The following is a 14,653-nucleotide window of genomic DNA, read 5'->3' as shown; positions in this document are numbered from 1 at the left end:
CATATTTGCATGACAACAAACAAGCTAGAAGATCAAATCTCTTCAAGCCTTACTTGATGGAATGAAAAGAGATAGGTCCTGATGCAAATTCAAGCCCTTTCATTGGATGCAAAGATTAAATCGTATGGTCCTGTTGCATTTGTGTTTGTGATGACAAAGGTATAGTCTCTCTTTTGTCTTCCATACCTTGCTTGACACAAGCTTTGGAGCTTTGAACATTTGCTTTGTTTGTGCCAAAGACACGCATTTTGCTTTATGGATCTGAACATGGCGGTGCAAATTTGATCATGTGGGCTCGTGCCTTATGGAGCAGCTTGTTTCATGAAGGACTAGAAGGGTTGGGTGTGCTTTGCTGTGAAGTTGGTGTTGTTGGGTTTCTTCAAAAAATAATCACTCTGTTTGAAAATATATGGTGTATTACTTTTTTAGAAAGTCAAACATTTTAGGTTCAATAAAATTTGTAGAGAAATATATCAAAATCCATAATATCAAATCGGTATTTTTAAATTCATCATGAAATGAATTTCCATATTTTTTTTGTTTAATATTGTTGATGTCGATATTTTTGCTCTAAACTTGGTCAAAGTTGAAGAAACTTGACTTTCTACAAAAATAACACCCCTTATATTTTGGAACTGATGGAATATTTAGTTTTGCGGGTGGTGGAGATGATAGTGTGTTTTATTTTTATTTATATAATGCGGTGATTTGGTGGGTCTTTCGTGGTGTGATTCTGAGTTATCCGCTAACCAACCTATATTTATGTGAGGAATTTTCGGTGTAGATGGTCGCAAGTACTACAATATCACGTGGTGGAGCTTCTTTTTTCTAGATGGAGGGAGGGTGCGCAAGATTGATACGTTTTTATAGCCGGGTTGCTGGTGATTGATTTGAAAAATTATTGGCCCGGTCAAAATAGTAAACCAAATTCAAAACTGAACAGCCCAATCGAATGAAAGAGCTTCAAAATTAGTTAACAGAGTGAATTAAAAAAAATGAATGGGAGAGTTTGAGAAAGTGTTCACCCGGTCAAAATTGGTTGGCCCAATTCTAAATTGAATACGTCAACTAATTGTGAGGATTAAAAATTCAGGAAGCACAGTGTATAGTACTTCCTCCGTAAAGAAATATAAGAGCTTGACTGACAGAGCTTTGAGAAATTGTTGACCTGATTAAAATTGGGCGACCCAACTTTAGTTTTTCTTTTTTTAGAAACGGACCCAATTTTAGTTATAGTCCTCTATTGAATGTAAGCTCTTTAAAACTAAGAAGCTTACTGTTATAGAGGGTTATGTGATTTAACTTAATTCATCCCGGCATCAACTTTAAAATCGGAAAAGATAATGTTTGTCCAGTGTGTTCAGCTTATTTTTTTTACACCTCAGAAATGGTAGCCAAAGATGAGATACGATAGATATCCTTTCAGTTGACAAATTCAGTGTCGGCAACACATGGAATCCAGATTTGGGTGAATAAAACCATCCTGGAAAAAGGAATTCGTTCCATTTCATTTCCAAATTGAAATGGAAACAAAGGGTGCCATTTCTTCTTCTTGTTTTGGATAACTAGCCCTGGGGAAGCAAGTCGGCAGGGCATCCTGCACCGTGCATCCATGGCCGGATCCCACGGGGACCAGCGCCCGGAGCGACGCTTTTGTTTCTGCCCGTGGACGCGTGGCCATGGCTGGCGCGAGTACCCCCAACGGAGTAGGGTCGAAGGCTGCCGCGGCTTCACGGCCACTGCTTCCCTCTCTGTCTCCCTCTATACATATCCCTCCCACTGTGCGTATCTCACTGTGCTCTACTCTACTCTATCTTCTTGCTCTGCACTGCGCCACAGTCAAGAGAAGGAAAGATGCCTAGCGCGGGGCTGGAGGCGGGGTCGAACAAGGTGGACGTGGCCATCGACCTCGGGAACCCGCTCCTCAACCGCACCGTCGACGGCTTCCTCAAGATCGGCGCCGTATGCGCCCCCCCCCCCCCCCCCCCCCCCCCCCCCCCCCCCCCACCCTCCTCAATGTCTGCATATTGCAATGTCTCTGATCCAATGTATGCGCGCAGGTCGGCGCCTGCAGGGTGGTCGCCGAGGACGCCTTCGACTGCATCCACAGGGGTAACAACCACGCATCCCGTCTCTCCTACTCTATCTAGTATATCAATCAACGGTGTTGTTAGCCACAAGATCTGGATTTATTTCTGTGGATGTTTGTGCAGTTTTTTTTTCAATTGAATTGGTTTGTTAAGTTAACTCATCAACTGATTCTCCCTCTCTCTCTAAAACAAACTCATCAACTTATGGAACCGTTCCCGGAAATAGATAAAAGGGGGATTTCCTTTTCTGGATGAAGGTCCACATGTTCGCAAAAAACAAGAGCAGCTTAGGTTCAGAGCGTGCCATATTTCAGTTAACACCTAGCCATCTTCAGTTGTTTACAGCTAGCTGTCTGTTGCAATCCGGTGTTATAGGGCAGTATTTTTCACGCGTGTACGTACGGTAGGGCATACATCAGTTTGTGTTGGTGCTGTGCAGACAAAATGTGACACCAAATTGTCTTCGTTTCTTTGCAGGGGATATCTCGAAGCGCCAGCTTGAAGAGACGGTAAGCATCAATTTCCGATGCGCTAGGTTTTCTCTCACTTACTCTTTTAAACATCCGTGCCTTGACGCCATCGCTGTCGTGTAGTTAGGGAGCATTATGCTGTACCATTTCCCCTGAGTTTTGCTACCGTCTGAGTGTCAAACAACTGGATGTTCCGCTCGTTGTCCAGGAAATCGTTAACTGGTAACTGCTCGGTCGGGTGGCGAGTAGGGGATTAATAGGCGAATCGGCCTGCTAACCGGCCGATTAATCAGTTAATTTGCCACTCGGTGACCCTTTGAGTAGGGATTACTTGGCTAGTTAACTAATTAATCAGCCAATTTTTCAAGCATATGTTCCACTACTAGTGTACTGATAGGCAGATGATACATTCTACGCTGGAACTGACTAAATGTTCAGTACTCCGGGCTATTTGAATAGCAATGCCGAGTTTTAGCATACCCTCGTACGATAATGTTTAAGTTTTTTTTTCTGAGCAAAGGATAATGTTTAAATGGAGGAAAGAGAGCTTAACTGAAAGTCTAATTAAGCCCCTGCACACTATTTTTGTATAATTGCTCTGTACTTGTGGATTACTGAAAATTCTGTGGCCTTATTTCTGCACCTGCGTTAAGGTTCAGGCAACTATCTGTCATATATGGTCCACTGATGTGGTATTCTGGTTTTTTATGCAGCTGAAGAAAATGTGCAAGGAGGGTGCATATTGGGGTAACTAAGTAGACGAACATATCTCTATTGTCTTGTTTGGCTCGATAAAATGTGTTAACATGAATCGTTCATCCGTTCTTCTAATTCTCGCTGACAGATTCAGATGCTTTTTTGTGTGACTAATCTGCAGGTGCTGTTGCTGGGGTGTATGTGGGCATGGAGTATGGAGTGGAAAGGGCCCGTGGTGACCGTGACTGGGTAATGATTCTCTGAAAATGGATCTTTCATGTTTCTTGCACTTAACTGAACCTTGGGTGGAGGGAAAATCTGCCTGCATGACTGCCTCCCCATCGCGAACAATATTATCTGCCTACTTGAAAATCTACATCTTTCTTTTGTTGAGTAAGATCTTGAGCTAATTACTTAATTAGTGTATAAGAGAAGATTTAGTCAGATCCATTTTTTTGGAAAAGGAGGCAAAACCCCCGGGCTCTGCATCAATAGATGCATGCAGCCATATTTAGTCAGATCCATGGCATCTCATAAATCATGATTATAATTTCAACTTCTGTCTCCACACCCTGTCGTAACATTACGCAGGTCTAATGCTGTGCTAGCACGTTAGAAATCTTCTTACCCATCAAAAATACTATTTGCATCCATAATCGATATTATTGTTGCATGTTTTTGTGTCAGTCTTAAGAATATCTATTAATCCCTCTCTTTTTCGGTGCTCCTGTAGAAAAATGCGTTGATCGGAGGCATTGCAACCGGTGCCCTGGTCTCTGCTGTGAGCAACAACAAAGGGAACAAGATCGCCCAGGACGCCATCACCGGAGGTGCCATCGCGACCGCCGTCGAGTTCATCAACTACCTCACCTAGCCGTGAGGCCATCCATATTGGCAGCGACGTTTTTATCGGACAAGACTCAATAAGAACTTCTTGACTGAAGCCAAGCCATCCACCCTCTGTGTTAATAATTGGAGCCGTTTCCTCCAATGTTCTTCCATTTTTTGTTGCCTGCCTCCTCATGTCCATGTTCTGAACAATTTATTTTTCTTCGTGGTTTGCATCCTTCAGTTATGACACCCTTTGTGCTGTGCCTGGTTTCGTACTAGCATAGTTTTTTCATAGCCGTAGTAAAGGATCACACAGATGCCATCAGTAACCGCACCGTGGTTAGGTCAGTTGTATCCTCAACGTTCGATAAAATCAATCAGGGACTCCGTGGCCCAATGGATAAGGCGCTGGTCTACGAAACCAGAGATTCTGGGTTCGATCCCCAGCGGAGTCGCTTCTTTTTGTACTCCTCCCCCCGTCCCAGGTTGTGCTATTATTTTTGTTCAGAAATGTTTATGTCCTCGTTACCATATATATTATGAACAGCCTGAAACTAAATGATAAGTGGTAATGCTAAACTTTGCAACTTATTTAACTCTAAATGTAAACTAACAATTACCTCTGTTACGAGGTCAAAGTATAGACACTCTGACCTTTGTTTTGTACTTCCTTCATTTTTAGTTACTTCGCATAATAGCTTTGACATAAGTTTACTTTATAAAGTTTGACCAAGATTATAGAAAACAATCTAAACTTTCACAATAACAAATATATATGATGTGAAAATATATTCAATGCTATTGATTGGAATTGTGAATGTTAATATTTTTTTTGTGTAAACTTGGTCAAAGTTTACAAAGTTTGACTTAAGACAAAGCTTGTGCCTCCTCCACCATGCTCTACTCCCACAAAGGCTATGGTGAAGAAATCTCCTCTAAGAAGTGTTAGAGTCATCAACGTCAGTGCAGAAGCCTCGGAGTTCTCTTTTCTCATGCCACTCCGCAATTCTAAAATCGATGTGATTCTAGGCATGGTTTGGTTGTCACCAGGCAAAACCATCAGTCCATTGTTCGTTTCCGTTCATATTCCTTGGCTTACTTGTTTGCTCTCAGTGCCTCTCTGTTGCTCGAAGATGTCTCGTTGGTTTGTGTTTTCGTTTTCGTCGATGTCTTTCCCGAAGAATTTCTTGGTGATGTCTTTTCGTCTCACCAATGTTTCTTCGTTATTCTCCCGCTTAATAAACTATGTCTTCATGGACTCTCTCGATGAGTTTGTGATTATCTACCTTGACGACATCCTCATATTCTCAATCCTCCGGTTAAATCAAAGCCTTTTTAGATCTTCCGTGATGCCTCTCTTCAAGGATTTGGCAGTCTCCTCATGCAAGAATGTTAAATTGTTGCTTTTATCTCTCGTTGATGGAGTCCTCCTAAGAAGAATGACCCGAAGCGCGATCTAGAACTAGCAATTATTGTCCATACTCTCATATCTTGTCGGTATCTTTTGCTTGACCGGCATTATGAAATCTTCATCGGCAGCAAGAGCCCCAATATATCTTTTCTCAATTTAATGTCAATCTTCGTCAAAGGCGTTGTATGGAAACTATCTCAGATTTTGATCTTGGTATCTTTCATACTCCATGCAAGGCAAATGTCGTCATTGATGCTCTCAACCGCAAAGCTTTTTTGTAATAGTCTCATTCTTCAGTCGTCTCATGCGTTGTATGGTTCATCTTATCATGAATTCAAGAGGGATTTTATAGTTGAGCTTCATGCTATTTTGGACAGTACCTCTTACCCATTTTAATTTGTGGTGACTTTAATCTGGTTAGACAAGACTCTAATAAGAGTAGTGGTTTGATTAACCCTCTAATCACCTTTGTATTTAATGATTGGATAAACAGATGGTGCTGCTAGAGCTTCCTATCTCTAATAGGAGCTTTACCTGGTCCAATAATCAAATTGATCATATTTTTGCTACCATTGATAGAACTGGGATGCACATTTCCCTCTTTCTTCACTTGTAACTTTTTCAAGGGTGGGCGGTGATCATACTCCCCTGATGTTGGATACTGAAAGATCAATAGCCCTAAAATGTTTAGGTTTGAGAAATGACAGTTATCTCAACTTGATTTTGTTCATTTAGTTCATGATGTGTGAACTTTTGTCTCTGACACTACCTCTTCTGTTGATAATTCGCAATGCAAAACTAATGTTCTTAGAAAGAAAATTAAAGGCTGGAGTATAACTATTGAGGCTGCCATTAAGAAGAAAAGGAAGGCCCTCGTTTGATATGTTAGATGTCCTATCTGAATATAGCCCACTTTCTACTCACACTATGATAGAATGAAAGACACTAAGACTGAATTAAGTGAGATTGGGAAAAAAGAGGAGTGCCTTATGGCAGAGATCCAAAGATAGAAAAATTCTTGAGGAAGATCGTAATAATTCCTACTTCCATTCTTTGGCTAATCATAGACACCGTAAAAACCACCTCTCAGAATTGAATGGATCTCAGGGCCCTGTTACCTCTACTTCTGACATGCTTAATGTTGCAACTACTTTTCACAAAGACCTTTTCTCTTTAGAACCAAAACCTGATATCCATCTGGATTCTACTTTCGGCAATGAGAATGATTTAGTGACTGTGGAAGACAATGCCTTACTGGGAAAACCCTTTTCCAAGGAAGAAATATTACCATTGATGGCCTCTTTTTTTATCAAACTCTCTGGCACTTGATCAAAGATTATTTTATGTGGTTGGTGATGGATTTTGAAGCTGGTACCTTAGTTTTTTATCGTTTAAATTTTACTATTATTACTTTAATCCCTAAAGTTCCCAATGCAAAAGATATGAAAAACTCTAGACCTATTAGTCTAAGTAATTGTGAAGTGAAAATTGTCTCTAAAGCTATGATCACTAGAGTCTCTCCTATTTGTGACAAATTCATATCTCCTAACCAGATTGCTTTTATCAATGGTAGGTTCATTTTAGAAAGTGTGGTCAAGGTGCATGAAGTGATTCATAAGATTCATAGGACTGGCACCAATGACTTGGTCCCGAAACTAGACTATTAGAAAGCCTATGATAAAGTGAGTTGGGATTTCCTTGTGGAAATGCTCACTTCTAGAGGTTTTGCGCAAAAATGAATTAATTGGATTTGTAGTTCTCTGCATCAAAGCTCATTTTGTGCTAGGAATGACACTAATGGACCCCGTTTTGCTTGAGGGAAGGGCTTGAACAAGGTGACCCTCTTTCTCCATAGCTTTTTAATCTGGTGGATGATGTATTTTCTAAATTGCTTGCTAAAGTTGTGAATAAAAATTGATAGCTAGTCTTCTACGTCATGTGGTCTCTGGTGGCGTTGTCAGCCTTCAATATGTTGATGACACCATCCTTTTGTTAGAGGCTTCTACTGAATATGCTAGAAATTTGAAATGGGTCCTTGCTTGTTTTGAAACCTTCTGGGTTAAAGATTAACAACCATAAGAGTGACCTCTACACCATACACGTGGATGAAGAGATGTCAAAAATGCTTTGCTCAGATTTTCGCTGTCAGATGGGGCATTTCCCCTTTAATACCCGGGAGTCCCTCTTCATTATATAAAACCGAGGAGGCAAAATCTCTAGCCTATTATTGATAGGATTATTACAAACACTGCTAGATGGTTGAGTAGGAATTTATCCTATAGGGGCAAGTTAATTTTGCTCACTACTTGTATTGATAGCATCCCTAGCTATTGATGTCTAATGATGAAATTTCCTAAATGGCCAATTGATGCCATCACCTCACAAATGTCCCACTTCTTCTGAGGGAATTTAGGGAGGAACATAAATATCGTCTTGCAAATTGAGGGCTTATCTCTATGAGAAAAGAGTTTGGTGGGATGGATGTCCCCAATCTGAGAGATTTTAATATGGTCTTAGCCCAGATGGTCCGGTCGCGTCCGTTTGGGAGTAAACGGACACAAATCGTGGCCCAACGCGCACAGAAGCAAACAGACAAACATTCATTTTTTGTCCGCCGCCGACGTATTTCTGGCCCAAATTTGGGCCGTGTTTGCATCGAAACGGTCAGCACGGAGACGGGCTGGACGCGCGCCTTTGTCCTCCCCTAGCCTGCCCGTCGGGGACACAACGCGCCCACTTTCCCTCTCATTCGCAAAACCCCTGCGCTCCCCCTCCCCTCCCTCCTCCATGGCTGGCGCCCCGAAGAACCCGCAACCGTGACCCGGCCGCCACCACCGTCCGTCCCGCGCCAAAGAGGAAGAAGAATCCGTGGTCGGAGCTCACGCCAGCGGAGGTCCCGCGGCTCGACATTGAATCGACCAAGATGAGGGCCCAGCGGACTATTGCGGCGGAGTAGAAAGCCGCTGCCAACTTCACCGCCAAGACCGCAGTTGCGCAGCAGGCTGCGCAGCACAAGGCCGTCGTCGACCACAACGAGGCCATCGTCGCCAAGGCCACACAGGCAGCGACGACGTAGGCCCACGTCATGCTAGGGTTGTACCACTCGACCGACCATTCTCTGCGCCGCCGCCATGGCCGCGGCAAGCACAAATTCGTCGGTTGTTCGCCCTCCGCAGTACCATTCGTCGAGCTCCTCCATAACATCGGAGAAGCCCGATTTTCGTCCACTACGACAGCATGCTCAGACCCTGTTCTCCACGTCGCCGGACAGCAGCGTGATCGCGCCGGCCACCTTCGGCGCCACGTCCGTCATCGACCTCAATGTCACGCCTGAGTGCAGTGCGCTGGCAAGTCGTCCATCAAGATGCAAAGGAAGCAGCCCCGGTCGATTCCTACGGCCCAGCCTGTTCGACGAAATGCCAATCCCGACGCCGGCGGCCAACGACCCTGACTACAAATGGTGCGTCCGCATGTTGGGTGCACGGCCAACGTATCGAGGAAAACGACGAGACGCCGCACCATAGCCCTACCAAACGGACAAAATCCGGACAAAACAGACGGCTGTTTAGCGTGGTGCGTTGGAGTTGGCCTTACTTGCTTCGTGGAGCAAAAGGTTCTTTGATGAGAGGGAAAGTGATTGGAAGAAACTTGTACGTTTTAATTTCTTTAGTGGTTCGTTGTTTTAAATATGTTGTTAACAAACCTAGTTTACTTTTGGCCAAACCGGGGAATGGTTCTCCATTCTGGAAAAGCATTGTAATCTGTGTGCAAAAGTTCTCTACAAATGGGTCCCTGGAATGGGGATAATGTGGCTTATCTTCTTGCTCTGTATCTGTGTGCCAGAGTGCTAGACGAGAGAGAGAGAGAGGGAGGGACATCGGCCGAGAAGGTTCCGGAAGGATGCCTCGCGCGGGGTTGTCGGCGGGGTCGAGCAAGGTGGACGTGGCCATCGACCTCGGGAACCCGCTCCTCAACCGCACCGTCGACGGCTTCCTCAAGATCGGCGCCGTACGCACCCCCTTCCTCCCTCCTCTTTCATCCAATGTCTGTATATTGCAATGTGTCTGATCCAATGTATGCGTGCAGGTCGGCGCCTGCAGGGTGGCCGCCGAGGACGCCTTCGACTGCCTCCAAAGTGGTAATAGCGCAGCCCATCTCTGATTTCTTCCGCCCCACAGATTCGTCCGGTTTCTTTCCTTTTGCGCTCAGAAAATCGCCTAGCTTGGGCGACGGTGTAGGGTAATTGATAGATCCATTCCCTGAGAAAATCAAGGATTTTTTTTCTTCTTTTCTGAATGATGAAGGTAGAAACGCCCAGATTTTAGTTTGAACCAAATGTTTTTCACAGCATACAGTGGGACATAGTACATTAGTTTCTGTTGGTGCTGTGCAGACAAATGTGACATCAAATTATCTTCTTTTGCTTTGCAGGGAGTGTCTCGAAGCACAAGCTTGAGAAGACAGTAAGTACTGATTTCCACTGCGTTTGTTTTTCTCGCACTTAATTGTCCCGAGTCTTGCCACTATCTGAATGGCAAAACAACTAGAGATATCAGTACGTATTACACTAGTATATATGATGGTAGTGGCCTGATAGGCAGATGATATTATTCTACGTTGGAACTGACTAAATGTTCAGCAGTTCAGACTGGTTCAATATGGTTGCCTTGAACATACCTTCGTAGGATAAATAGAGAAAAAACAGCTGAACTATAAGTCTAAGGCCTTGAACCACTACTTTTGCATAATTGCTCTCTACTTGTGGATTAGTGAAAAGTCAGTGGCCTTGTTTCTGCACATGCGTTAAGGTAACTATCTATCTATCATCTACAGTGTACTAATATGGTATTCTGGTCGTTTATGCAGCTGGAAAAAATGTGCAAGGAGGGCGCATATTGGGGTAACTAAGTAGAAGAGTATTACTCTGTTGTTTTATTTGGCTCAAATGAATGCATCGGCATCAATCGTTCATCCGTTCTTCTTATGTTCGCTGACAAATTTGGATGCTTCTTCTATTAATCTGCAGGTGCTGTTGCTGGAGTGTATGTAGGCATGGAGTATGGAGTGGAAAGGGTCCGCGGAGAGTATGACTGGGTAATGATTCTCTGAAAATGGATCTTTCATCCTTCTTGCACTTACCTGAACCTTAGGTGAAGGAATATCTATCTACATGACTGCCTCTGCCCGTTTTACGATGTAGATCATTTCTTTAGTTGACTAAGATTCTTGGCTAATTAGTGTACGAGAAGAACCAGTCAGATTCCTGGCATCTTATAAATCATGATGCTAGTTTTTACTTCTGTCTCCATGTAACTCTAATACTGTGCTAGCAGGTTAGATATCACACCCTGTCGTAAGCAATATTATTGTTGGCATGTTGTGAGTCAGTCTTAAGAATATTTATTAATCCCTCTCTTTTCCGGTACTCCTGTAGAAAAAAGCATTGGTTGGAGGCCACTCGATACTATCTGCTCACAAACAATATTATCTGCCCACATGATATCTAGATCCTTATCTTTAGTTGACTAAGATCCTTATTTTCAGTCAGTCTTGATAATATTATTAATCTCTCCCTTTTTCGGTACTCCTGCAGAAAAATGCGTTGATTGGAGGCATCGCAAGCGGCGCCCTGATCTCTGCTGCTAGCAACAACAAAGGGAACAAGATCGCCAAGGATGCCATCACCGGAGGTGCCATCGCAACCGCCATCGAGTTCATCAACTACCTCACCTAGCTGTGTGACCATATGCATGGCAATGTTTTTTTTTATCAGCAAGACGAATAAGAACTTCTTGACTGAAGCCACCCCCCCCCCCCCCCCCCCCCCTCTGTGCTAATAATTGGAGCCGTTTCCTCCAATGTTCTTCCCTTTTTGGTTGCCCGCGTTCTCATGTCCATGTTGTGAACAGTTTATTTTCCTGTGAAGAAATCCTTTGTGCTGGCCTATTTTGTTAGCATAGTTTTTCAAAGCCCTCAGTAGCGGCACCGTGGTTAGGTCAGTTGTATCTAACTAAGTAAGCTCAACGTTCGATGCAATCAATCAGGGACTCCGTGGCCCAATGGATAAGGCGCTGGTCTACGAAACCAGAGATTCTGGGTTCGATCCCAGGTAGTCCCATTATTTTTCGGTCAGGTTCTACCTATTTCTCTCATTCTATCATATCTCTAGTTCTATCCTGGGTGGCTGGCTATATACCCTGAAAACCCTTCCTCAATATATCATGCATTTTTCATTGCCGCCACTTCACGATCCGAGGCGATCTTCATTTTCAGCCCTGATCTGGTACTCCGCCGAGGGGAATTTTGTCTTCATCTTCATCAACATCAACCATCGCGTTCCAACATGAGTTATGAGTAGTCCACCACTATACTACGGATTTATGGCAGTAGCCAACATGTATCTCTCCCGTTTTTGGCTCCCTTCAAGATCTTAAACAACTTGAAACTAATATTTTGGGAGAAATGGTTCTATCTATCTTTCTCGTTCTATCCCGGGTAGCTCGCTATGATGAGTGTTATTTTTACGCTTATCACACCATTGTTTAAACCGGATAAATTTTGGTATTTCTGAGAAAATCACTCTAACATTGCCACTAATGAATATTGAATAATGGATGCGAGATATCGCGAGATTCTTTGTTTAATTTGTTCCCGTGGGAAAAGAGCCTAAACATGAAGATAAATCATCACAATGAAGGAAATAAGGAAAATGAAGAATGAATGGAAGGAATTGGAGACGATGCCAAAGTCAACAGAACGCAAGACGACGTTTGGTACCAACGGTCGTACCAGATGCCTGGAGCTTTAGGAGATCCAACCCTCCAACATTTATAAAGGGGTCAACCCAGAATTTCAACAGGATGGCGAGGAGAGCACTGTTCACGAAAAAGAAGCCATCTTCCAACCTAGCCGCAACCATTTTTCATCTCATCTCCGTAGCCAACACCATCACCGCAGATACTCCTCTCCAAGTTATTCATACTTGTAATCGTGTATCGCATCTGACAACCATTGTAAGAAATGCGTCAATACCCGCAAGGCCGCAACCGGGAAGGTCGTGTTGGCAAAGTGGCTTTGGGTGATTTCCTCTTTCTCATCATGCCTAGTTGCCCACCCGTTGTTATGCTTAAGGCGGTGAATGTTGTTTTCCGCTGTCTTCCGTTGACCCGCAAGTGGAAGAATCTAGTATTAGCGTCGCCCTCTCTGAGATTTGTGAGTTTGGAGCACTGCTCTTTCCTTGTTCGCTCAAGCACCGCGAGACTGATAACCCTCCGCTTCAACATGTATCTAATGTCAGCTTCATTCGGGTGAGGGGTGTGGTTCTCCATGGCCATGCCAAGGTGTGGGATCACCTAAAGGGCCATGTGAAGATGGACCTTGGCAGTTAAGAACATACTTTTACTGTAAGATTTGAGTTGTCAAAACCGTCCTTCGCAACTTATGGAACAAAATTTGACAAGGCTCAGAATGGGTGGATTCCTCGTTCCAAGACTTTTGGACAATATCTTTGAATCCTGGCATCTTGACCCGAATGTTCTCAAATTTGAATGAAGGTGGTCTCTTCGATCTTCGGTCCGTGGCAAGCAAAAGCGGGCAGTGATCCGAAAGCGAGGAGGAGAGGGCATGAAGGATGTGGCTGCTCAAGTGAATGTCCCAATGTTCGTTGCATAAAAAAGCGTCCAACCTACTCACTATCGGGTTGAGGCGTTCATTCGACCAAATGAAACGTCTCTGCGTAGAACTAAAACGAGAAGTTGTTTGGAGGAAAAAAAAAAGATCATTCGCCGCACTCCACTCCCCACTTCTATAATTTGCCTCTCTCAGAGTAGCGTGACACTGATTTTCAAATACTCCATCTGTCCCATAATACAAAATTTTGTTACAATTTTTTATTTTTTGCAGGGAAGTATGTATGGTGGATTTGGTTACAAGATGGAAGGAGGAGGGAACAGTTCGTCCTTGCCAGGGTGCTCCAGGTTCAGTTCGCGGGGTGATCTTCAGATGCCCAACTCCTTTCCCCAGCCAGCCCTATAAACGTCATCAGGAAGTTATCCAGACCGTTGCTTGCACATCGGACGGCTGGCTTCCTATGCGCGTGCCGACCGAGCGTCTCGGGGTCGGGGGTTCAGTTTCTGCCTCCTCTGTTCTGTTGGACTCTGCTCTTCAGCCTAAACATGCTCTGCTTCAGCTCTCTTCACCGCTGCATATAGGAGATGAGACATACTAGTATGGCCCAGTTCTTTTTGCCAGAATCTGGGTATTCTCCCAAAATCCGACCCCTACCCAGCTTCTCCCAGAATCTTTGAGCCCCATTTGTTTTACAATTCTATCTAGTTAGGGTCTAATTAGACAGGATTATAAAACAAATGGGGCTCAAAGATTCTGGAAGAATCTGGGTAGGGGTCGGATTCTTGCAAAAGAACTGGACCTATATAATAAACAGAAATGGCACCAATAATTATGAAGTGTGTGCTGCTGAGTCAGACCAAGCAAGGGGGTGAGATCAACTGTACAGTACGTGTTGGTGTTGGTGTTGGTGGCGATTCGCCTCACACTGTTCCAAATATCTACTCTACCACCCCGGAGTAGCAGTTGCGTGATGCTCCATCGAAGGCAATAATTGTGATGTGTACTAATAGTAGGAGTACAGTTTCCTTCCCGCGAGCAACTTGAGACGATGGGCATGGGACAGTGCTTGCCCGTGAGCCGTCCTCCTCCCTTCCTTTCTCTCACCTCTGCACTCGTCCAAAGCTTTTCTCTACCAGCAATGGCGTACGTTTTGATTCCACAGGCAACCCCCCGGCGAGTGGCGTGCAGCGTCCACTTGTCATATCAAAAGTAAAATGTTCGGTAGGAGCAAGTGGAGCGAGCGAGAGAGAGAGCAAGTGGCTCACGAGGCCGTCGGCAGCGGTGAACGAACGGCAGCAAATATCGCTGCTGGCAAACCAAATGAGCAGCGGGAAAGCAGACGAGACGCTGTTGCTGACAAGTGTTGTCCGCCTCTGCCTGCGATGCTCTGGCCTGTAGAAACTGTTGGAAGTGAGTGACATGATCTGATGATATAGACGACTAGGCTGGCACAGTGAAAGCCTTTGCGCGTGAGTGAATTATTGGCGCTCCAATGAGTGAGCGAGCGAGCCTTCCTGTGTTTAACC

General features: G+C 44.2%; 2 protein-coding genes and 1 non-coding gene across 3 annotated transcripts; all 3 read left to right on the top strand.

The window, feature by feature from the left end:
* The first annotated feature begins 1,681 nt into the window (after positions 1-1,681).
* LOC123179982 (outer envelope pore protein 16, chloroplastic) lies at positions 1,682-4,336 on the top strand. Its single transcript, XM_044591922.1, has 6 exons — positions 1,682-1,962; positions 2,061-2,112; positions 2,568-2,599; positions 3,274-3,307; positions 3,438-3,505; positions 3,990-4,336. The coding sequence occupies exons 1-6, from the start codon at positions 1,855-1,857 to the stop codon at positions 4,128-4,130; spliced, it is 435 nt and encodes a 144-aa protein (XP_044447857.1). The 5' UTR covers positions 1,682-1,854; the 3' UTR covers positions 4,131-4,336.
* Positions 4,337-4,469: 133 nt separating this feature from the next.
* Positions 4,470-4,542, top strand: TRNAR-ACG (transfer RNA arginine (anticodon ACG)). Its single transcript has one exon. It is a non-coding gene; the product is annotated as a tRNA-Arg (tRNA).
* Positions 4,543-9,270: 4,728 nt separating this feature from the next.
* On the top strand, positions 9,271-11,444 carry LOC123179981 (outer envelope pore protein 16, chloroplastic). Its single transcript, XM_044591921.1, has 6 exons — positions 9,271-9,506; positions 9,585-9,636; positions 9,930-9,961; positions 10,365-10,398; positions 10,525-10,592; positions 11,092-11,444. Exons 1-6 carry the CDS (start codon positions 9,399-9,401, stop codon positions 11,230-11,232), a joined length of 435 nt encoding a protein of 144 aa, XP_044447856.1. The 5' UTR covers positions 9,271-9,398; the 3' UTR covers positions 11,233-11,444.
* The last annotated feature ends 3,209 nt before the right edge of the window (positions 11,445-14,653 follow it).

The sequence above is a fragment of the Triticum aestivum genome, chromosome 1D (genome assembly GCF_018294505.1).
Source record: "Triticum aestivum cultivar Chinese Spring chromosome 1D, IWGSC CS RefSeq v2.1, whole genome shotgun sequence".
Classification (NCBI taxonomy): Eukaryota; Viridiplantae; Streptophyta; class Magnoliopsida; order Poales; family Poaceae; genus Triticum; species Triticum aestivum.
This window is presented reverse-complemented; position numbering and strand designations above follow the sequence as displayed.

Bases quoted from the DNA above. Each gene is read 5' to 3' on its own strand.
- LOC123179982 (XM_044591922.1), top strand. From the start codon at position 1,855: ATGCCTAGCGCGGGGCTGGAGGCGGGGTCGAACAAGGTGGACGTGGCC. The intron at 2,600-3,273 runs GTAAGCATCAAT...TTTTTTATGCAG, and splicing joins AGCGCCAGCTTGAAGAGACG to CTGAAGAAAATGTGCAAGGA. The intron at 3,506-3,989 runs GTAATGATTCTC...GTGCTCCTGTAG, and splicing joins CCCGTGGTGACCGTGACTGG to AAAAATGCGTTGATCGGAGG.
- LOC123179981 (XM_044591921.1), top strand. From the start codon at position 9,399: ATGCCTCGCGCGGGGTTGTCGGCGGGGTCGAGCAAGGTGGACGTGGCC. The intron at 10,399-10,524 runs GTAACTAAGTAG...ATTAATCTGCAG, and splicing joins CAAGGAGGGCGCATATTGGG to GTGCTGTTGCTGGAGTGTAT. The intron at 10,593-11,091 runs GTAATGATTCTC...GTACTCCTGCAG, and splicing joins TCCGCGGAGAGTATGACTGG to AAAAATGCGTTGATTGGAGG.